The sequence below is a fragment of the Anas platyrhynchos genome, chromosome 24 (genome assembly GCF_047663525.1).
Source record: "Anas platyrhynchos isolate ZD024472 breed Pekin duck chromosome 24, IASCAAS_PekinDuck_T2T, whole genome shotgun sequence".
Taxonomy (NCBI): domain Eukaryota; kingdom Metazoa; phylum Chordata; class Aves; order Anseriformes; family Anatidae; genus Anas; species Anas platyrhynchos.
The window spans coordinates 4,407,436-4,430,142 of NC_092610.1; the positions used below are offsets into that span (position 1 = coordinate 4,407,436).

Below are 22,707 nucleotides of genomic sequence, written 5' to 3' on the forward strand. Positions count from 1 at the left end.
CGCAGAGCCCTTCGAGTACCGGCGCGCGTCCCCGCCCCAACCTCCGTGCGCATCCGGCACCCCCAGCCCCGCTGCCTCGGAACGGGGCAGGAGCAGCCCCCCCCCGGGATCGGGGTGCCAGAATAGGAACAGGGAGGGGACCCCGGGGACACCCCCTTCCTGTAGTGCCCCCCCCCGGGGGCAGCATCCCGCGGGCCGAGTGGGGAAACTGAGGCACAAGGGGGTTTGGGGCAGCACAAGGGTCTGGGGATGGACGGATTGGGGTTTTTGGGGCGGAGGGTGGGGAAGTGATGGGGATGAAGGGGGTGAGGACGCAGGGACCAGCTGGTTCCCCCCCCCTCCCCAGAGTGTGCCCCCCCCCCGCTTCCTCTGACACAGTTTCCATCCGCCCCAAGCAGGTGCCAGGTGAGGGGCAGGGCAAGAAGGGCCCCCCCCCCGCCACGTCCTCTCCTGGAGCTGCAGCCCCATAGGGACCCTTTGGGGGACTCTTTGTCCCCCCCCCCCGCATATCCCATACCCCAAAGCCCCCCCCTACCCCAGCCCCCTCCCCAAAACCCAGCTCATGCAGCCCCCGAGGGCTGGTTCCCCGTTGGGGCCAGGTGGTGACGGGACACCCGGTGCCCCCCATGCCCTGGGGGGGGGTCCCCTGGTGGAGGCGGCTGCCAGCAGCTGTCAAAATAAAAACAATAATAATAAAAAAAAAAAGAGAAATACACAATAAAACAGAAAAATCCCCAAATTTGGGCAACTTCCCCCAATCCATCACCCGGACCCCACCAGAAGCTGTGGACAGGCTCCTTGGTGAGGATGCTGCGGGGTGAGGCTGAAGGCCACTGCCCCCCGTCCCTGTCCCCTGTCCCCTGTCCCTGTCCCCTGTCCCTGTCCCCCCCCCCTCTCTCCTTCCCCCCCCAGCCGAGCGGTGCCGCAGCTGCGGGCCAGGTGCCGGAAGCCGACCTGCCGCCTGCTTTCTCCCCGCTTTTCTTTTCTTTTCTTTTTCCCCCCTCCACTGACCCGCTACCTTCACTTTCTACACGAGAGGTGACGGGTGGCGGGGTGGCATCGTGTCCCACCCCCCCCCCCCCCGGCACCGGTTTGGGGACGTCACCGCAGCCGGCCCCGTGCTGGGCTCGGTGCCAGCCCCCGCGGTGTGGGGACAGCACCTGTGTGTCCGTGTGTCCCCGTGTCCGTGTGTCCCTGGGTCCCTGTGACCGCGTGTCCGTGTGTCCCTGTGTCCCCGTGTCCCCGTGTCCATGTGTCCGTGTGTCCCTGTGACCCCATGTCTGTGTCCCTGTGTCCCTGTCCATGTGTCCCTGCATCCGTGTGTCCCCGTGTCTGTGTGTCCCCGTGTCTGTGTGTCACCGTGTCCATGTGTCCCTGTGTCCCTGTCCCTGTGTCTGTGTCCCTGTGTCCCTGTGTCCGTGTGTCCCTGTGTCCGTCCCCAGAAACCATTTGGGACACAAACATTGTCCAAGGGGGGGTGTCCCCAGGATGTCCCCAGGCTGAGGGTGGCCGGGGCACGGTGTCAGGGGACAGCGGTGACCCCGAGCCCAGCAGGGGGGTGTCAGGCTGGGAGGTGTCCCCTCAGGTGCCAGCACTGCCCCGATGGCTCCTTCTGGGGGGGGACACACGGGGGCTACAGCCATGTCCCCATGTCCCCAGGTTGTCACCTGCAGCTTTGTTTCCATCCCGGCTCCTCCTGCAGACACCGAGGTGCCCCCCCCGTGCCCGGTGTCCCCGCGTGTCCCCCCCACGCGCACCCAGCGCCGCCTCCCCCGGGGACCCCGGGGGCTCCGGGCGCGCGTGCCCGACGCGCCCCAGAGCGCGCGCACCGACGGGGCGCGCCCCCGCTGCCCTCTGCCGGGGAACGGAGGGGCTGCAGCCCCCGGAACGGCCCGCGGACACGGCCCCAAAGACCCCATTACCCACAAACACGGACCCCCTCCTTGAGACCTGTGTCCCCATCCCCCCGTGTCCCTGTCCCCATGGGTTCCCCATCCCTGCAGGTCCCCATCCCTCTGTGTCCCTTTCCCCATCGGTCCCCAGTCCTCCTGTGTCCCAATCCCCGTGTCCCCGACCCTACAGATCCCTCTGTGTCCCTCTCCCCCTGTGTCCCCATCTCTGTATGTCCCCATTCACCTATGTCACTTTCCCCATGGGTCCCCATCCCTTGTCCCCATCCTTGCAGGTCCCATCCCTGTGTCTCCACACCCATGTCCCCATCCCCTTGTCCCCAACCCTGAAGATGCCCATCCCCATGTCCCCATCCCTGTGTCCCCATTCCCATGTCCCCATTCCCATGTCCCCATATCTGCAGGACCCCATCCCTATGTCCCCATCCCCGTAAGTCCCCACCACACCAAGCAGAGAAGGGTTAACCCCCTCCCACCCATGCGTGGGGAAGGGACACCCCCACAACCCCCCCAGGGTGGCCTCAGAGTGGCCGGGGAGGTGACAGCGCCGCGGGCTGTCCCCAGCCGTGCCACCACCATGCTCCAGCCCCCAACCCGGGGGATGCACCTGGGACCTGCAGATATGGGGACATGGAGATGGGGACACGGGGATGGGGACATGGGGATGGGGACACGGGGATGGGACATGGGGATGGGGACACGGGGATGGGGACATGGGGATGGGGACATGGGGATGGGGACATGGGGATAGGGACAAGGGGATGGGGACACGGGGATAGGGACACGGGGTGGTGCACAACCCCACACAGCAGCCACGCAGAGGGGTGCAGAGCGATGCCCGGCCGTGCACAACCACGCACAATGGTGCAGGGCAGTGCCCGGCCCCACACAGCAGGGCACAAGCAACGGAGCACAGCGGTGCTGAGCAATGCACAACCATGCACAGAGGTGCACAGCGATGCACAAGCGCGTGCAGCAGTGCACAACCACGCACAGCAGTGTTGAGCAATGCACACAACCATGCATAGCAATGCAGAACCATGCACAGCAGCACCAAGCCGTGCACACAACCAGGTGCAGCAATGCACAACCACGCGCAGCAATGCACAATCCTGCACAGCAGCGCTGAGCAATGCACCAAACAATGCACGGCCGTGCACAGCAGTGCACAACCACGCGCAGCAGTGCTGAGCAATGCACGCAGCAATGCACACAGCCATGCACACAGCAATGCACACAGCAATGCTCACAACCCCTCCCAGCCGTGCACAGCCCCACGCCGCGGTGCACGGGAGCCCTCCCGTGGCAGTCCCGGCTCCTCTCCGCTCCCAGCACCCGGTCGGTGTCACCGCACCCTCCCCACGCCACCGGGTGCTCCGACCACCTGCAGGGCTCTCTGCATTTGTACTGCAAGCCCCCAGGGCTGATGTTTCCCCCTGCAGCAGAGCCGAGCCCCTTCCTCAGGGCAGTTTGGACCCCCCCAGCCCTGCCCCGATGCGCAGAGGCGTTGCACATTATTTACCCAAGGGTTTATGCAGTGCCCAGAACCCGTGTTTTTTTTTGTCTTTCAAGGCCCGGGTCAGCCCTTTGCTCTGCAGCCCCCCCCAGCTCCCTGCCCTGCTGGGGGGGCACGGGGAATTCACCTCCTCCCAGGGAGCAGGGCCATGGGGGCAAAGCAGGGCACGGGGGCTTCCCCCACGCAGCCTACAGGGGATGTGCAAATATTTTGCCTTTGGAAATAAAGGGGAGCAGTAAAATTGCTTTTTTTTTTTTTTTTTTCATATTTTATTGGTGTGGTCTCCATTTTTTTGCCAGTATCCGTACGTTTGCCATGCCCAGACACCTCCTCGGGGCAGCCAAACCTTCAGCAGCATCCCCCAAATGAAGGCACGTCAATACCTCTTTCTCCGTATCTCAGCTACCTAAATCTTTCTTCCCCTAAATCTCTAGGACACCCACTCGGCCCCTTCCTGGGTACAAACACTCCTCACGTTGGACCCCGTTTTGGTGCCACCCTCTCGGTTTCCCCCCCCCAAACCCGCAGGTCTCCCCAGCAGCAGAGCACGGCCGGGCATTACGCAAAAATGACCCATTTTTGGCCAAACTTCAGGGAAGAGCCCCAAAGCAGCACAAACACCAGCACGGGGCCTTGCTGCGGGGTCAGTAAGGTGATGGGGCAGGTAGTTTTTTTCTGAAGTAATTGCAGGCAGGGAAGGTTTTACACCAGCTTTGAAGACACCGCCAGGGATTCCGCACCTTCAGCCAGCTCGGGGAGGGAAAGCAAGCGAAAAAAAACACAGAGACTGAAATTCCTCTGGAGGAAAGGTGTAAGGAATCCCCCCAAAAACAGAGGTGACCACAGCACCGCTTGGTTTGGGCAATAAGAGCAGAAAACAGGAAAGGGATGGGGCTGCTCGGAGCCAGATTTTGACCAAAGCAAGAATATAGCCCAAAAAATTAACCCCAAAAATGACAATGCTCATCCGTGGGGTGATCCCCAACCTACCCCTGAAATGGGAACAAATCCCAGCAGTAGGGCACAGCTCACACCGGGGAGGGGCTCCAAATCCCAAGAGAAGGCAGCCCCAGCCCCAAACATCCTCCTGCCGAGGAGGGAGCAGGGCTGGGGAAGCGACCCCCATGCACGGGGAGCGAGGTGGAGACCCCAAACCCATCAGGCTCAGCACCACGGGCATTAAGGGAAGGATGCAGCAGCAAACCCCGAGCTGCAGAGCAAAAAGAGGGGAAAAAAATCAGAGAGGGGAGCGCCAAAGTGAGCAGCGGACACCAGTGATGCTCAACAGGATCTCACGTTTATTATTGAGAAGTGATTAATGGTGAAAAGAAAGGCAACGCCCATTCCTCATTGGCTTAACAAGAAACTGAAGAAACATATTCACTACACATTTTACAATATTTTTTTTTTTGTCCAAAAATCATTTTCCTGTAAACAAAACAAGTTTTTTTTTTTTTTACCGCTGTTCTCAGCTCTCAAATCAAATTAACCCAGACTTCATCTGTAATCCGTATAATGCACAAGAACAGAACATCTCTTAGGACTCCTAGTACTTGACTTTCGAGTAACAAAGGGTCAGCGAAAAATGAACCACCTTCAAGACACAACCTCGTGGACAATTTCTGCTCAATTCTTCTTAGGCCAAAACCCCAACTTCCTCGTCGGATCCCTCCTCTTCCAGGCCGGGGGGGTGGGGAGAAAAGAAAAAAGTTCCTCCACTTTCTGCGGTGGATGTTACAACTCGGTGTTCCAAGTGCAAATGTCAAAACCAGGGGAAGGAGGCGCGAGGGGGTGGAAGGAAGGGAAGCAGCGGGGTTTAAAAATTAGAGAAAAAAGGCATATGCCACTTACGGACTTGAAAAATCCGAAAAAACATAGTAAAAAGACAAAAAACAAAGCGTATGCTCCAAAAATCACAACCAAAGCCAAAAGAAAGGGAACAGTTTTTTTTTTTTAAACCTATGCTCTACCTAGAAGGGATTTTTTTTTTTTTTAATTTTTATTATTATTTTAAGTCCTATGTCTTGTGAAATTCCAATACTTTTTTTTTTTTTAAACTGCAAGTTTGTAAGAGTCACTTTGAAGTCAATGAAATTAAGAAAAAAAAAGTCCTAATTCTCTCTGGGATATTTTTGCTCTTTCCTTCTCTCTCCGAGAGATAGCCGGGACGCAACCTCTGCTGCAGTCTCTGGGGGAGGAACGGTCTTTTACTTGACACGGCCTTGGCGTTCCTGCAAAAGCAAGAAGAAAAAAGGGAAAAAAAAGACAGCAGGTTAGCCAAGCAGCTCTTACAAAACCACCAGGGTTGAGTTTGATTCACTGGATTCACACAGCAGCATTTCAGCACACGGCAGGGACGTGTCTGGGGTGGGTGAGGTGAGCCTGAGACGTGCGGGGCTCGGGGCCACCAGCTCAGCACCTGCCCCTGGAGGGATCCTCAACAGCAGAGCTCTGGGATTTCCCTGCGAGCTGAGGAGTGGGGAAAATAAGGAGTGAAGAATAAGAAGCAAAATGCGAAGGACAAACCAAGGAAGAATTGGTGAAAGTGGGAGGTCAGTCGAGGTGACTGCTGGAGTCACTCACATCGGGGAGGGGGTTGGAAGAAGCTCCCACCCTCCTGGGCACTGCAGGACACCGAGCACGGAGCCAGCACCACGCTGCAGGGAGCAGCTTTTGGGGACTGGAGTGCTGCCTCTGCCTTTTTCCCCTGGTGTTTCACGGGCTGGAGGCTCTCCCAGCACCTGCAGACACCGCCTGCAGCCCTCCTCCAGCACTGAACACGCACAGACCCCAAGCCAAACCCAGCAGCCTTGCCCACAAGCTGCTGATTATCCCAAGGGATTGCGAGGTGCTGCCCAGCCCACCTTCAAAGCGTTGTTCCCAGGCACCACCTCCAAAAGGAAACCTGCCAACAGCTCACGGAGCCTCCTGGAAGCAACGCCTTGTGCCAGGAGCCGGCAGCACCAAGGAGGCTCCAGCTCCAGCTCCTCCGTGCCCTGCTGCCCTCCCTGAGCACGGGGACAGCCAGCCCCACACAGCGCCATGCACAGGAGACCTGCCAGGGAGAGGGGGTGGACTCGAGCACAGGCTCTCCAAGAATATTTGCACTGCATCAGTCGACTTCACTCGGTTCTGCTCTGGTACAGCTGCCCGAACCTCCTGCAGGTGCTAAAAGATGCTGGCACTCAACTGCAAAAATCCAAGTACCGTGGTGCTGAGCAGAACGGCTCCATTCGTGGCTGTCCCCATGGTGCCCGGAGGTGCCAGATAAACGGCCTCAAAAAGTCTGACTTCTCAGAGGCAGAGGACACCCCCTCCGAAGATCCCCATCTGCCAGATGTCCCCGTGCCTCCAGGCTAGAGCGGGGACGTGCCCGAACAGCTCCGTTTCGGGGTGGATCACAGCACCGCTCCTCCTCAGCTCCTCAGCCTGCTGTTCCATTTCAAAGCCTCCTCCTGCTCAGCACTGACCCAGCACCGTGCAGAACCAGCAGCTCCCTCCACCAGCATCACCCAGAGCCTGGGACACAGCCCCAGGACAGGTGCCACAGGGCAGCAGCGCTGCAGCATCCACCACCGAGGGCACGGTGCCTGCAGGGAAGCCCAGCAGGAGGCAGCACAGGCAGCAGCATCCACACCTTGGGCTCTGATCTCATAGGACATCCTCAGGAGGAGATCCCCAAAAGCTTCCTGCTCTCCCTGGCTGCCTTTCTGCACACCTGGGCTGTCACCTCGCTGATTTAAATAGGAGGAGCAGGAGAAGGACAGCAGCACGGACACATCCCTGCCTCCCTGCAGCCGATCCGTCAGCAACCAGAGCGCAAAAGGGATCGGTGATGAGTGGGATCCGGCTGCTGTCGCTCACACAGCACCATGGGGCTGGCAGGCACCAAGCTCTGGTTAAGCAGAAGCCCTCCAGCATCACCCTGCTCAATCCTTGCGACACGTCACAGCAGTCCCAATGCCACCAGCCAGGTCCCAATGCCACCAGCCGAAGGAGCGAGCGGAGCAGGCTGAGGACAGACCCCAGGCAGCCCTGCTGCGGGGAGCCAAAGCCAACAGAGGGCTCAGGAGCCTGCGCCCAGAGCTGATGCCAACGGGTGATAACCCCAAAACCCCACAGCCAAACACCAGCCTCAAGAGACCAACACAACTCCCCGAGCTCCTGCGCCTTGCCCCACACCTCCAGCAGCCCACACCTCTCGCTGCAGCAGCACGGTGTTGGGTTCCCCAGCTCTCCTCTCACACCCTGGATGTGATCCTGGCGAGGTACCGTGATGCAGAGCAGGATTTCCAGGGCCCTGTCCCCGAGGCAGGCTGCTGGCTCAGCTTGGACACTCAGCTTGGCCCAGCACAGCCACAGACAGCACAGCCACGGATGAGGCTTCGCTTCTGTTGGGCTTATCAGCTCCACAGACAGCCCCAAGGCCTGGGTTACAAACCAAAGGTGAGGTTTTCCTACCGTGGGCATTAGGAAGCCGTGAGAGCTACAGGGAGGAGCTGCACCTGAGCCTGCCTCACACCAGAACAGCGCCTGGCTTCCAGACACGGCTGTGCCTACACCTCCGGGTCACCAGGAGACAAGGGGAGGCCTGAAAATAAAAGCAATTCCTTGCCAGCTTTGCAGCTAAGAATTTGATAGAAGCCTAAGGGAGCAAAACCAACATCTACACAACCCCTAAAAGAAGAAACCAGCATCGCTGGGAACGCACGGGCCAAGCAGGGACACCACAAGCAGGGCTGAGCGGGCTCCTGCTGGCTCCAGGGCGCAGGAGCAGCCGCACAGATCCCATCGAGGTGCTGGGAAGGGCAGAAATCCACCTCGTCCTCCTGCAGGGCACCCTCACTGCTCCCCACCAGTACCGGGGTGGGAAGCATGGGAAGCCAGCCACCTTCCTGCAGTCGGGGGCTTTGGGCACAGCAGCACCTCTCGTTTCCAGCTCCAATTTCCCCGTCGGGGCTCAGGGCGCTCGGCTCTGACCCATCTGCCACGCAGAAACCCTGCGGAGGGGGGAAGTAACAGCACAGATGAAAGGAAGGGGAACAGGTAACATCAAATTCAAGCAAACTGTGTCCAGTGGCACTTACAGAGGTTCCCTGAGCTCTGTGCCAAAATTTTCACCTGCACCAGGCACAGTAAGGTGATTTTGGGTGTTTTAAAGTCGTGTTCCTCCCCATTTGGGTTCACAAGAAGCATGTTTCATGACTTGAGTTCCTCTACAGTCACAGCTCACACAAGGAGGATCAGCACCAGAAAATGAGCACCCAGTGCCCCTTCAGAAGAGGCAGGGCTCCCACCTGCATGGTTCAAACCCTTCAATATCTCACTTTTTCTACCCTCTGTCACACCGTGCGAGTGTCACGGTAAAGACTGAATAACCCTGTACAGAGAATCTGGGGAGCTTCGCTAAAATCTGTGGTTCAAAATAGCCCTTAAAAAAAAAAAATAGGAAAGAGCAAATAATGAAGTGACCACGTTTCCTGATGCTACTGTTCCATCCCAGGTAATAAAACAGCAGCCAAGTGTGAAGAACCGGAGGGCCTTGGGACAAAACCCAGCTGAACGGCGCAGTGAATTCGGTCTGCGTGGCTGAGATAAAGCAAATGACGCAGGTGGAAACAAAAACTGCCCTAACCCCACGGTGATGGGCTCCGAGCTGCCAGTAACGACCAGAAGCAAGGCTTGGTTTGATCCGTAGCGCCTGGAAAACACCCCAAATCAGAGCAAACACGTCCAGAACAGACCTTATCGCCGGGCTTTGCTACAGCCCGAGCTGCACCTCGGCCCCGAGCAGCGCCTGCTCCTCTCCACCTCCACGGGAGAACTGGGAAAGGGTTCGACAAGGGCAGCAGGGACGAGCAAAAAAAAAGGGCAGGAAAGTTTCTACCTGCAGAGGCACCGGGCTGCAGCTCTCGCTCCTGGAGAAGGCCAAATGGGGTGGGAGAGCAGAGCAGGCACCGGCTGCACACTGAGATCGTTCAGCTTCTCCTCCTGCATGAGAACGAGGTGGCAGCTTCTTCCCAGAGCACCTCATTAAGCCGAGGAACTCGCTGCCACAGCGTCCTGAGGATGCTCAAAGAAGGAATCAAAACGTGGGAGAAGGAAAGCCAGCAGGACACAAACGCTGGGCCCAGGAACTCCTGATAAAGGCGAGGGAGCCTTAGGAGATGGAGAAACACGTGCTCGTGCTGTCCTTACAGCCATTTGCTCCTCACCACGTTACTGCTGGCTGCATGCAGAGCTGACTACCTGGAAAAAGAGCAAGGAGGCTCGAGGAACGCCTCCACGCATCCAGCACAGCCCCGGGTCAGCCACCTCGCAACCCCCTGGTGAAGATGCTCGATTTCTCCGTGCCAAGTGAAGGCTGCAGGGCGCACACAGCCGAGCCACCTGCAGCCTTCTGTGCCTCTGCCTCACATCGCTGCTAGAAGGGGAACACGCAGCAGCACTCACCGGAGCAGTTTGAGATCTCAACTCTTGTTTTTTTCCCTTTTTTTTCCTTTAAGCTCACCAGGAGCACAGCACTCGCAGCAGCTGAATGCAGACTCAGGCTGGCTGACAGCAGCCTAAAGGTCGAGCGATGGTCGGGACTTTGTGGTGTCTTCATTATCATCACGCAATTAGGAGTTCTCTGAAGGTTTTAGAGGAGGTGACATCAAATCATGAGTAACAGCTGGGAGAACAGAGCCTTGTGCATACAGATGCACGTGGAACAGGAAGAAATCCCACTGCTTTAGTGTCAAGACTAGAAATGAGACGAAGCTGCAGGTAGATCTCAAAGTCTTCTAAGCCAATATTGCATCATAAGAACCACTCTGCTGTTAACCACAGGGGAAAAATCTTAACATTGTCCTTTTAATAAAGCAACGCTAGTGGTACGGAACCAGAAACAGGCTCCATCTCCAAGCTCTTCCTAGAGAACAACTTGCAAAACCCCAGAGCTCTCCTACGAGCCACTCAGAGGGCCGATCACTCGAGGTGTGTGCCCAGTAAGCACCTCCTGCAGGGCAGCTCGTCGCTGAAGGAGCTCTGAGAGGCTCTGCCCCAGCCGGGGAATGCCAGAGGCAATCCCAGAGGTAAGAGCAGCCCTCCTGAGCAGAGCCTGCCTTGGACAACTCTGCCCCAGTATGAGCAGAGCAGCACTGGTTCACACACCACAAAGGAATTGATTTAGGAACCCATAAAGCCCCAGGACAGCCCAGCCACTCCCAGGTACAAATGGGAACGTTCAGGAGAATAAGAGGGCTCAAAGAACTGCAGCTGAAACAGTCACACAGCACCCAACACGATGCCTCCCAGCTGAGCACCGGTCACGTAACACAGAAGAGAAGTGGCTCCTTGCAGGCAGAAGTGCTGCAGAATTACAATTTTCCCACTAACTCGGTGCACGAAGCTGCTCTTGATGTCCTGCACTGCCACACTGCCCGTGTATCGATGCACTTCAGCAATTCTCCTAGGATCCTGGTCAGCTTCAGGTGATGTTTTGTGACCCTGCACCTCTGCACCAGGCAGCAGAGCAGAGCCATGCCCCGCGCACGGTGCTCAGCTTCAAACCAAGCTGCTTGTAGGGACCTGTTCATAAAATAACCTGAACCACAGGGCCTGGATCAGCAGCTGCTAACCTCGGTGCCAGCACCTTGCTCACAGCTCCTGAAGAAAGCCACCAGCACCGACATCTCCCATTCTCTCTCCTCGCAGCTCCCAGGGAATCCGCCAGCCACACGCAGCCCGGCTCAGTCACTGAGGGAGGCACCAAGTCTTGGTTTTCCAGCCCTTCTCTTGAAGTCATCGCGCTCACAGTGCAGACACTTCACACGTTGGCAGCAGGATCAGGCCGGGGCATCCTGCAGCTCGGAGCCAGGTGAAGCAGCCTGGAGCAGGGGGATGTGAAGGAGCGAGCAGCTCCTGGTGGCCTGCTGACCTGCAGACGGAGGCTCTCCATCCGATTACTGCTCCTCTCCCCACCTTCAGAAGCCACAAGCTGACTCTAACGAGATGCTGACGGAGTCAGGAGCTGGAACAGGCTCCCTCGCTGCAGGGAAACGGCTCCCTGCTGCTCCTGGGTCAGGGCAGGGGGAGCTGAGCCTTCCCCTCCCGTTTTCTGCTGCCCCTAAGCAAAGCAAAACGTAACCGAGCTGCGGGAGATCACCACTAAGCGCTCCGCAGTGCTGCCAGCAGGTGTGGCACGCACAGAGCACTGCTGGTGGCAAACAGGGAGCAACAAAATACTAGGGTATGCAGCAGGGGGTATGTTCAGTGTTACTGATGAACACAGACACATGCACAGGACTGGGAAGGCTGGGACTAAGCTGGGGGAAAGAAGGCGTGTTACCGAGCAGTGGAGGGCACTCAGTGCCTGTCCTGGTAAAAAACAGCTAAAATCCCTTCACTAGGGTCAGGATCTAGAGCAGAAACAGCAAACAGCCTCGGGATGGCTGGATAAAAGGGACCACAGGAGTGCAAGCAGCGTCCCCTTGCTGGCACAGCTGCCTGTGCCTGGATGTGCAGTGCCCACAAACCAAATCTGCCTCCCCTGCAGCCAGAAACACTCTCCTGGGGAGATGGCAAAGCCAGACGCAACACAGCATCAGCCAGGACAACCAGCAGAAGGAGAGCAGTGCTACAGGAAATATTCCCACTCCTCCCTGCCCTCAGAGGCTACAGATGAAGAGCTGAAGAGCTCTGCAGGAGGCATCGGAGGCGCTCCCTTTCCCAGGGGCTGGGGAGCTGCCTGCTGGTGCCAGGCAGGCTCGCACAGCCCCGCTCCGTGTCCCTGCATCCTACCTGCTGTGGGGGCAGCGCCACATGCCCCTAGTGGAACTCCTTCAGCGCAGAAAGCAGCACGTTTGGGGAAGCTGCACCCTCACCGTGTTCTGTTTGGAGGGGCACAGCCTCAGCACAGATCCCGACCCCGCACTGCTCGCCCCGACTCGATGCCAACTGGCCACGGGCATCCGGCCACCCCGCAGGGAGGGCAGGACGTTTTTCATGCAATTTCCTTCCCCAAATCCCTGAAAAACCCAAGGAAAGTCCCCCAGTCCTGGCAAGGGGATGAAAGACCCATGGGCGTCCCTGGGAGCATGTTTTCTGGTTGTTCATTCACCAAAGGTAAAGCCATCCTTCCCACGAAGGAGCTGCTGACACCCCCCCCACAAACACCGCTGGCTTTCCAGAAGCCCTGCACTGCTCCAGCCGGGCTCACACCAGCAGTCGGCTTCATCCCTTGGGCACAAACACCTAAACCCTTTAAAAAATTGATTTAGTAAAGCAAAGCAAGACCTCGAAAGAAATCAGAGGGCAGAGGCGAGGACAAGAGCACGATTTCAGCGCCTCCAGCACCGCTGAACCTCCCCTCACCGGCCAGAGGGAACAGCACCAACCCCCAGAGATATTTTTCATATGACTTCTGGGGACTATTTTGGGGAATTCTAGAGCAGCGACATCAGCAGGGAGACGTAGCAAAGGATCCTGGAGAGTTCCCAGGCTTGCACAAGAGCTCGCCCATCTGCTCGGGCGGCGAGCACGGATCCAACTGCAGAGGTTTTGTCAAGCTGGGAGCCGAGTGCGACAACCACAGCTCGCTCCGAGCCCAGAGCAAGCCCAGTGGAGACATTTCAGCTCCAGGGGAGAGGAACGCAGGAATTACCGTGGCATCGCCACCCCAGGACTGGTGGTGGAGACAAAGAGCTCGTTGCAGCGGGATTTCCCCGACACAAAAGCAGCCTGACACACCACGGGCAGGGAGGCAGCGCCGCAGCCCCAGGAGCATTTTAACTTTCCACTGCCCCGGCTGCGCTCTCTGATTACTCTTCTTTTTCCAGGTGACTCGCTGAGGTGTCCCGGGGCAGGCACAGCGTGGGGCTGGGGTTTTTTTTTCTGGTTCTTTTTTTTTTTTTTTTGCCAACCGCAGCCCCCAGGGTGCCTGTCAGCACCCACCCTGCAGCCGCTCCTCAGTGAGGGCGCACGGCAGCGGTCACAGAAACCCCAACCCTCCCCGGGGCCGCGGCAGAGAGCCCTCCGAGAGGTCAAAGCGCTGCAAGAAAAGCCCCGAAATGCTGCAAGAAAAGAGCCACTCACTTCCTCCGTGCCGGATGTCACAGGGCAGCGGCCCTCTGCATGCCCCATGGTGAGTCAGCAGCCGAAAGCAAACTTCACGAATTCCTCCTTGCCTCCTGCTCCCGGAGGAGGATTTGCAGCATTGCCATTTCCTAACGGCCACTTCTGCACCGGAGCAGCACCGGGAGGGAGGCGCCCAACGCCCGCTGCTGCGGCCGCTTTGACCCCACCACGCAGGAGCACCCCAAAAAATCCGAGGCTTGCTGGGGACAGGCTGCAAGGCCCAGCTGAGGAGACGGGCAGGGATGTTTTGCATTTTAAAGGAAACTGCCAAGTCCCTATTTTTAATATCTTACTCATTTTCAAGCCGTTGTAAGCTAGCAAACAGCAGGCCACGTGCCTGGCCCCTCTCCCCCTCTGTTCTCTTCCTTCTTCCCACCCCCTTGCACCTCCCCATGACAATTTTCTTTCCGTCCCTGCCCAGATGCTGGGCAGGTGAGGACCCCACTTCCCACAGCACCCTGCAATGCCCACCCCGCTCACAGCCTCAGCTGAGAAAGGAGAAAGAGAAAGGCTGGATGGAGAGCAAGCAATGCTCGGATGTGAGGTCACACAGCGCATCCAGCTCCTCACAGAGAGCAAGTTCAGGTGTGAAATGAAGAAATCCTCCTCTCCCCCTGCCCTGTGGCTCCATCCTCCCCTACAGATTTCCTTCAGGCACTGCAAATGCTCGAGGCTCCGAGATGGGACCACCTCTGGTGATGCTGCTTATGGGGCTGATGCTCCAAGTAAATACAACACGAAATTAAGGTGTTCACTGCCGTGGTGAGCGGCTGCAGCTCCCGACTCAGTTCTCCAGCTGCTGGTGGAAGATTCCCCAGCGCTGAAGGTGCAGAGCCCACCCGAGGGCTCAGCAGCCCTCCTCGAGCTGTGCCGGGGCTCAATTTTAATCACTGCTGTGATCAAATCCCAGCAGAGCCCCGCTGCAGAGCAGGTCAGCCGCAGGTGATTCTAACACGAGCGCACCCAGGCTCACCGCTCACTGCATTTCCTCCCAAATCAGAGTTTGGGAATGATTTCCAGCCCGCCCCGTGAACAAACAGGGGTGACAGCAGGCTTCGGGGTGGCAGACCCACGTGGCAGGGCACGGCCACACCGTGCCGGTGCCAGCCGACCAGCTCCAGGTCCTGCCCCTCGCTGCCAAAGGAACAGAACGACCCACGCCGCCTCCACGGGAGAGGACGAGCGCTCACGGCCTTAAATTGCTGCAAGGGAGATTTAGGTTGGGCATTAGACAAAGCCTGCTGCCGGGAAGGATAATTAAGCACGGGGCTGGATTGCCCGGGGAGGGCCAGGAGCTGCTGCCAGCGGAGGTTTTATGAGCGGTGGGGAACATCTGCCAAAGCCTCCACCGCCCCCAAAGCCCCCCTGATCTCCCACTCTGTGCCATCCCAACACCGGAGCTGACCAGGGGGAAAATGGGTTTTGTGCGGAGCGTGGTGCTGGGGAAATCTGGGATCTGCAGCAACCAAAGGGCAGGAGACCACCAGCAGGGCCAGCACGAGCTTCCTCACCCCGCTCTGCCAGGAGGCACCCAGCTCTGGCAGCACCCCTCTGCACCCCCTTGGCCAGCAGGTTGCCTGTGTGAGCACACAGCCAGCCAAAAAGCCCCCCAAAAAGCCCCTTGATGCCCAAACTCGCCCACGCACCCCGTGCCTTCAGGCCACAGACCCCATCCGCGGCACGGCAGCCCGCCTCCTGCCCCGCAGGACCCCGCCGGGCAGACCCAGGCGTTACCTTTTTGACATTTTCCTCCTCCTCCTGGCGTTTCTCATAGTGTGAGAAGTCATCGAAGATGGAGGTGGTGTGCTTGTAGGTGGCAATGATTTTCAACACCTGCTTAGCCTTTTCCAGAGGCACCTCCTGAGTGTCCCTGGAGTTGGTCACTGGTTTATTCTCGTTGTTCTCTAGGCGGATGTGCCGCAGCTGGCTGTTGGGAACGTCCTTCACAAAAATCCACCTGACATCAAAACGTCCCTTCCACTTGTCCTGGGACCACACCCCCGCGCACGTGTTGTAGTCCACAGCGGATTTCATCTCTGCTACCCCGCAGAAGTGACCGCTCCCGTTGACGCTGAACAGTAAGTAAACGGGGCCCTTCCCGTTCATGGAGCGGTAGGCGGCATCCAGTCTCTTGTTGCCATGCTCCGTGCTGCACCAGATGTTGTATTTGATGGACCGGTGGATATCGTCCTCGGAGTAACTCTTGATGATGAACACCCGCCCGTGCTTGGGGTTCCAGTCGAAATCCTTGGGGTTGTAGTTGTTGATGGACCTCAGCTTCTCCAGGACCGGGTGAGGCTCCAACGGGGCGGACCCGGAGCCGGCCTGAGCCTGCCCCGCTCCTCCGCCACCTCCGCCGCCGCCGTCCGCCCCGTTTTGGCCGAAGCCGGTGCCGCGGTTGCGGGGGGCCACCCAGCGGGCGGGCTGCGCCCCCTGCTGCGGCACGGCCAGCGGGGTGGGCTGCGGCGGGGGCAGCGGCTGGGGCTGCTGCTGCTGCTGCCCGGCCGAAGCCTGCGCCACCACCGGCGGGCTGCCGCTCATCTGCTGCCCCACGGGCTGGGGGGACGCCTGGGGGGGCTGCTGAGCGATGGTGGGGACCAGAGCCTGCGAGGGGGCTTTGGCCACCGGCCCTTTGTTGTCCCAAGTCCCGATATCCATGTTGTGTTTGATGGGGGGCGGCGGGAGGCTGGAGCCCGCCAGGCCGTTCTTGGTCTTCAGCTTGGGCTGCTGCTTGGCCGGTTTGCTGGCGATGTCGGCCCAGGACGCGGGTTTCGGGGGAGCGATGGTGGCCGGGGGCAAGCTGCTGGAGGCCACGATGTTACTGGCCATGGAGCCGCTGCCGACGGCCGAGCCGACCACTTTGGGGACGTTGCTCGCCACGTCCGTGCTGCCCAGCTTGAGGGCGGCCATGCCCTGGTCGATGGCGTTCATGCCCGGAGCCTTGTTCAGGGTCTCGCTGGCGAAGGCGGACTGCCCGTCGATCATGGCTCCCCCCAGCGAGCTGGGGGCGTAGGCGTAGTTGCTGCTGTAGCCGGAGCTCTGAGTGGATTGTCCCTGAGAACTGTTGTTGCCCCAAGCCGAGAAGTCGATCCCGCTGGGGAAGAAGTTAAAGCCGTGCTGCCCCAGGAACGGGGTGCTGCCCAGGGCCCCCGGCTGCCCGAACATGGCATCGGGGAGGAAATGGGGCTCCCCGTTGCTCAGCTGTCCGTACGAGGTCAGGTAGGGCATGGGGGGGTCGCCCCCCGTGGACCAGGCAGCCTCGCCCAGGGAGTAGGAGAAGCCGATGGAGGGGCTGTAGTAGTTGGGCAGGTAGGAATCGGACATCGCAGTGTAGGCATTGTTCTGCAAAACAGAAAGCGAGCACTGAGCGGTTAGGACGAGCAGAAGAAGCTTCCAGGGGCCAGAACCAGAAGCCGTTTCGCCTTCCTGTGCCCAACCCTCCCTGCCCTGGGGCTGGGCAGGCAAACGGGCCCGGCCCCAAAGCACCTCCAGCAGCAGCTTTGCTGCCAGATGAAGCACGAAGGCTTCACCAGCTCCTGGTGCTAGGAGAGCACACGGTGCTCCTCACACACGGTGCTCCTCACACACGGTGCGGACCGGTCACTGGGCTGCCTCGGAGCTCCTGCTCACGTTGTGAAAGCAGCATCTTACCTAGCATAGTGCTATCTTCTGCTTCTCCTACCTGCTAGGGAAGAGGGATTTTCTCACCTGGGAACGTACGTGTCAGAGCTCGTTCTGTATGATGCAGGGTTTGGGGGAAGGAGGCAGAGAAGTGGAATACCCGGGGTGAAGGGCACTGCCGAAATCACAAATGTCCTCGCTGCTTCTAGCACAAGTCCCTTCCCCAAACTTACCACCCAGAACTGCTTTATCCCAACAACTCAACTGTTAGAGTTCGAAATATTCCAAGAACTCGCAAACGAAACAGGATTTAATGCCTCATCTTTGGGATACCAGCTGCTCTGCTGCTGCAAGCACATCCTAAAAACACCTGGAGACGGGGAGCGATCAATAACATCTCATCCTCATGGCGTGGTGACCACGACAGCATGAGCAAGCAGGCTGCAGAGCAGAAAAAAAAAGCTGCTCTGTGCTCTGGTCTCCCTTTTAACATCCAAATAGCCTTTAGGTTATGAAAACAAGTGCTTAATTTTACAATTAGGAAACTCTCAGACATGACTAAGATTTGCTTCCACGAACAACATCTGTCATTTCGTATTCAAAGCCGGGTCCCCCCCGGGGAGCTGTTAAAGCCTCGCTAATGGACATTATCAGCTGGTAATTTGAACCTGGGTGCAGACGGGCTGGTGCTACGCAGCCGCTCACATGCCAACCCGATGCAGATGAGATGAGAAGTTCAGTTCCCGTTTAAAAGCTTGGCTTGCAGCAGGCTCTACTCCATTTTTCGTTGAATCACATTTCCATGTGCCAAGCGGCTCCCCCAGGACTTCACGCCGTGCCCAAATCCACGGAGGCTCTCAAGATGGCTCGGGCATCCTCCAGAAATAGCTTTGCCTCCATGGGGTTGAATGGAAGCAACAGGTTTGGGGCTAACAGGGTCAGCCTCAGCTTCCCCCAGATCAATAGGAATTAAATTCCCTCCGTTTTCAGTGTTTGGGGTGGAAGGGGGCTCTCAAGATCCCTGGTTCCAATCCCTTAATTCAAATAGCAAAGACAAAGCTCGTTTCCCTGTGTAAAACTAAAAAACTTTGTGCTACTTCGCAGCGTGACTGCAGGGAAGCTCCAAGCCTGGCACTCCTGCCCGTCTGCCCAGAAATTACCGAAATTAACCCCTATCCCAGGCACGGTTTCAGTAATTGAGGAACTCAGTCCTGCTAACCCCAACCACCCAACGGTCTCGAGGGCTCAATCTGCCCAAAAATACGAACGGCAACACTGACTCGAAGGGGTGGTTTGCAAGGCAAATGAAGGAACTTCACAAATAATTACTATTTGGATCCAGCAAAGTGCCTTGCCCTCACCTAAAAGCTGCAGGCAGCGCAGCGCAGAGCTCAGCTCCCTCTCTGCAGCCTCCTCCTTCGGAGCCAGCCGAACACGCGGCCCCCGTCACCTCCAAACATTTCCTCGTGTGCTGCCTGACGCTGAACTTGAAGGCAGCCCAGGTTAAAGCAGTACCTGCAGAACGTTCACCAGCTGGCCTCACGCAGCAAGGCCGGAGCAGAGGAGTTAATGAACTCCTAATTAGCAGGTGAGAGCTGGCAGCTCGGTGTGTTTGCGACAGGCCCGCTGCTGCTGCTCACTGCCTCGATTTCCACAGCCGTGCTTCGCCATCAAGCAGCACCTCGCTCTGCTGCACTGCACTTGCACAACTGACACTGATTAGCATGCAAATAAAGCCTCATCAGCTTTTAATTCTCTCCGATGACTAAGACTTCACATACAGTTATTTCCTCAAATTCGCTATCCCTCTGCGTCTCCACCTCAGACCAGGGGCTGGGGCTTATTTACTGCTGCTGCTCAGCTTTCAGGGCTGGTTTTTGGAATGAAGAGTCACTGACCGTGTACCTAAGCTCTGAACCGTGCAGTAACATCACGTCCCAGGCTGCCAGGCCAGCAACAAGCACCTGAAACAGCAGCTCTCCAATTAAAGGCCAGGAAACTTTACAGCGTGGTTACCTCGTGCTGCTGGAGAGGGCTCAGCCAGCAGAGCTCTCGTGCTGCGCTGCAGCAGTTGGCTGAATTTGATTCATTTCTCAGCCTCAGCTCCCTTCCCACCTTCAGAAGAGGGGTGCAACCTTCCTGCTTCTCTATCAGGAGCCTGGCTGGCAGCTCAGCAGCTCCGGTCACCTCCAGACTCACCCCCAGGTTCTGGATTTTTATTATCAGGAGCCTCACGATACAGATGAGAGGTGACAAGAGGTGACGAGCATCACAGCACAGTAAAAAAAAAAAAAAAAAGAACCAACAACTTCAACTTACCCTAAAGTTTCAGTCAAAATCAACACAGCTGCTTTACCTCACTCCTGCTGAATTTCTAGGGTAACTGCTGTGGTTCAGCTCCTCGCTTTTAAAAAATAATTGTACCGGTTTGTGACACAAAAAGAAACTTTCAGATAGGTACCAAGCACACAAAATAAAGTCAAATATTGTTTTGCTTCTAATATTGCAGTAACTGTCATGCTGTTTAGGAAATTTAAATGAAACTATGCTCTGTAGGAAACACTTCCACTTCCAGATGGAGGTTAGAGATTGGTGATGCTGGTCTTGGGGACAAAACAAAACAAAAAACTGACCATTAAATGATAGGGCAAGGAAAATAGCTAATTTTAGTCAAGGCTTGAAAAAGTCACCCCGCTCTCTCACCCTAAACAGTTCAGGCTCGTAACATTTTAGGGAGCTGAACGCAGCGAGTTACCTTCACGGGCAGGCTGAGTGCTGAAGGGTACTGACAGGGAACTTGGCCTCAAGTTTTTAGAGGAACTAGGAAAAGACCTGTTGAATATTTAACTGAGATAGAAACCTGCTCCTGCGTTCCAACAAAACATGCGGCACCTTTATCTGAAAAAAAATAAAATACACTGACTAGTAAATATGATTAAAAAAATAGAGAAAGGGAGAAGTGAGGCAGCTTATTGTCACTAATCACAGCAGGAGAGGGAAAAGAAGCCAAGGGAACCAACTCAGGGCCCCGCTCTGCCTGCAGATGTTTATCTGTAATGCCCACTGGTAACATCTAATCAGCTGAACTCCATCTGCTGCGTGTCGCTCTCCTGCTCCGAAGACAGACCAGTTACCAACAGAGATAATCTGAAGGAACAAGGTAAGAGGGGAAGGATCGGGAAAGCCGACTCTCCGAAGCTGGTCACAGTCTGCAGCCCAACTCTAACTCGAGCTCTAACAAAGTCTTCACAGCCTTTATCACAAGAAGGTTCCGCAGGCTTTTTTTTGGTGAAAATTTGAGGGGGGAAAACAACAAACCCTTGACGTGCATTTTCAGTTTACTTGGCAGAGATAAGAGCCCCGATAGTATCCTCCCAAAGCCTCCAGAGCACAGCAGCGTTTTGTGAAGCAGTTTCACAATGCAGCAGAGTGCATCTGCTCGTAGGGGATAAAGAACCACACACGAGCAAGGAAACAAGGTCAAAACAGTAAAACTGAAAGATCAGAAACGCTAACTTGGAGACAGTTGGTCGCTACTGTTAAAAAGGAGCTGAATCCAACCCTAGGGGGTCCCCACACCCCAAAAAGTTGCTAACAGCTTTATTCCTCACCCACCGGGGGCTGTTTTTTTTTTTGCCTAGGGAGCTGCAGGTGTAAAAGCCACGTTATGGGGCGAGCAGAACGCCCTGGGGACGGCAGACACGAGGATGCCAGCCCTGCCTCGGCAGCCAGGAGCAGCAGGAAACCGCCGGGCTCCCGGCGCTTCCTGCCCGCTGCAGGTACTCTTACTCACCGGCCTGGCCTGGGGGCTCAAGTAGGGCTCAAAGTCGTCATCGTTTAAGCCATCCTTCTGGTGCACGGAGCCGTTTTGCACTGGGGGAGAGATTCGGGGCGTTACAGAGCTCCGCCACGGCCCCGCCGGGCGCTACGAGGCCACAGCCCCTGCCCGAGAGCTTCCCCCAGCCCCACACACAGATCGTCTTCACACTCCTGCAGCGTGCCAGCTTTTATTTCACTTATTTTATTTACCTAGCGGCCCTTCTTCCTTTCCCCAGCGGTTTTCCTCCTCCCCCAACCCCTTCAGCTCACGGCCACGCTGCCTGGGGCTGCTTTAGCCGAGCGCTTCCCACCCACACCCCCTGAGCCCCAAGTTCCCCCCGGGGCCGCCTGCTCCCGACCGGACCCGGTGCCCACCCCAGCATCCCCCTGTACCCCCCAGTGCTCCCAGTACCCCCCAGTAACCCCCAGTATTCCCAGTACCATCAGACACCCCAAAACCCTCAGTATCCCCCAGCGTTCCCATTACCCCCCCATACCCCTCAGTGCCCTCCACACCCCCGGTACCCCCCCAGCGCTCCCAGTACCCCGTGGCCCCGCTCCCCCCGGTTCTCCCCACACCCCCCATACCCCCCACACCCCCGGTCCCCCCCCACCCTCCCGGGTGCCCCAGCTCCCCCCGGCGCCCCCCTCACCTTTATTCCCCTGCCCTTTGGGTCTCTGCGGGAGAGAAGAGCGCGGCGGTGAGCGGGGCAGGCCCAGGCCGCGGGGAGGCCGCTGCTGGGCCCCACCGGGCCGCGGCCTGCAACGGAGCGGGAAGGGGGGGAGGGAAGGGAGGGAAGGAAAGGGGGCGTGTGGGGGATTTGGGGGGGGGTCGGCGAGGCCCCTACCTGCTCCAGGAGGCTGCTGGCCGACATGGCGGCTCCGCGGCGGGGCTGCGGGCGGGGCGGGGCGGGGCAGCGGCGGCTTTGTCCGGGAGCGGGGCTCGGGGTGCGGCCGCCTTTGGAGGACTCCGGGCCGGCGGCGGCGGCGGAAGGGGGCTGCTGGGGGGGCGACGCTCTAGGGCGAGCGGCCCCCTCCTCGCCTCCCCCCCCCTCCTCCTCCTCCTCCCTCCCTGCCCCTCCGGCCTCTGCTTCCGGTCCGCGTCTCTATGGCCCCGGGCCCGCCGCGCTCGCGCCCACACACGCGCGCGCGCTCCCCCCCCCCCCTTTCAACCCGGCGTCACGCGGCCCCGCGCGCGCGCGCGCGCAGGCACAATGGCGGGAGGGGGCGTGGTGCATGCCGGGCCGGAGGAGGACCAGCAGGGCGGGAGGACCCCCAGCGCCCCCTGGTGGGAGGGGGGAGCTCTTAAAGGGCCACGCGCCCTTTAAGGTGTTTTTTTTTTTTTGGGTGAAAAAAGGCGAGTTTTAGGCTCGGCTCGCCCCCCCTAAACAGCTCGCCGCTGTTTGAGCCTCCACGGTTTGGCTCATTGTGCCTAGGGGTGTGGGGAGCGCCCCCACTGCGATGCCCCCCCTGTGTTTCCCATAGGGCGCAATGGGGCCGGGGGCTGTGGGACAAGGCCCTGAGGGGCTGTGGGGGGGTGTGGGGTAGGGCTGGGGGCTGCACGAGGCCGGCAGAGCCCCCACAGGCTCAGTGCTTGCACCCAAGGGGGGCATAGTGTGGGCACGCAGGCCCTAACCCCAAAAATAACCCCAAAAACAACCCTAACGCCCAAACCAGCTCCCAAAACACCCCAAAAACAACACAAAAAAGTCCCCAAAGCAC

The 22,707-nt window shown here is 58.1% G+C and overlaps 1 protein-coding gene across 1 annotated transcript; it reads right to left on the minus strand.

Moving 5' to 3' along the window:
- Positions 1 to 4,701: 4,701 nt before the first annotated feature.
- YTHDF2 (YTH N6-methyladenosine RNA binding protein F2) lies at positions 4,702 to 22,143 on the minus strand. Its single transcript, XM_027443812.3, has 5 exons — positions 21,834 to 22,143; positions 21,639 to 21,663; positions 20,960 to 21,039; positions 15,280 to 16,887; positions 4,702 to 5,657 (listed from the first exon to the last, which is right to left on the minus strand). The coding sequence occupies exons 1-5, from the start codon at positions 21,858 to 21,860 to the stop codon at positions 5,634 to 5,636; spliced, it is 1,764 nt and encodes a 587-aa protein (XP_027299613.2). The 5' UTR covers positions 21,861 to 22,143; the 3' UTR covers positions 4,702 to 5,633.
- Between the last annotated feature and the right edge of the window lie 564 nt (positions 22,144 to 22,707).

Bases quoted from the DNA above. Each gene is read 5' to 3' on its own strand.
- YTHDF2 (XM_027443812.3), bottom strand. From the start codon at position 21,860: ATGTCGGCCAGCAGCCTCCTGGAGCAG. The intron at 21,040-21,638 runs GTGAGGGGGGCG...TCTCTCCCCCAG, and splicing joins CAAAGGGCAGGGGAATAAAG to TGCAAAACGGCTCCGTGCAC. The intron at 5,658-15,279 runs GTAACGCCTGGG...TTGCTTTTGCAG, and splicing joins AGGAGGAAAATGTCAAAAAG to GAACGCCAAGGCCGTGTCAA.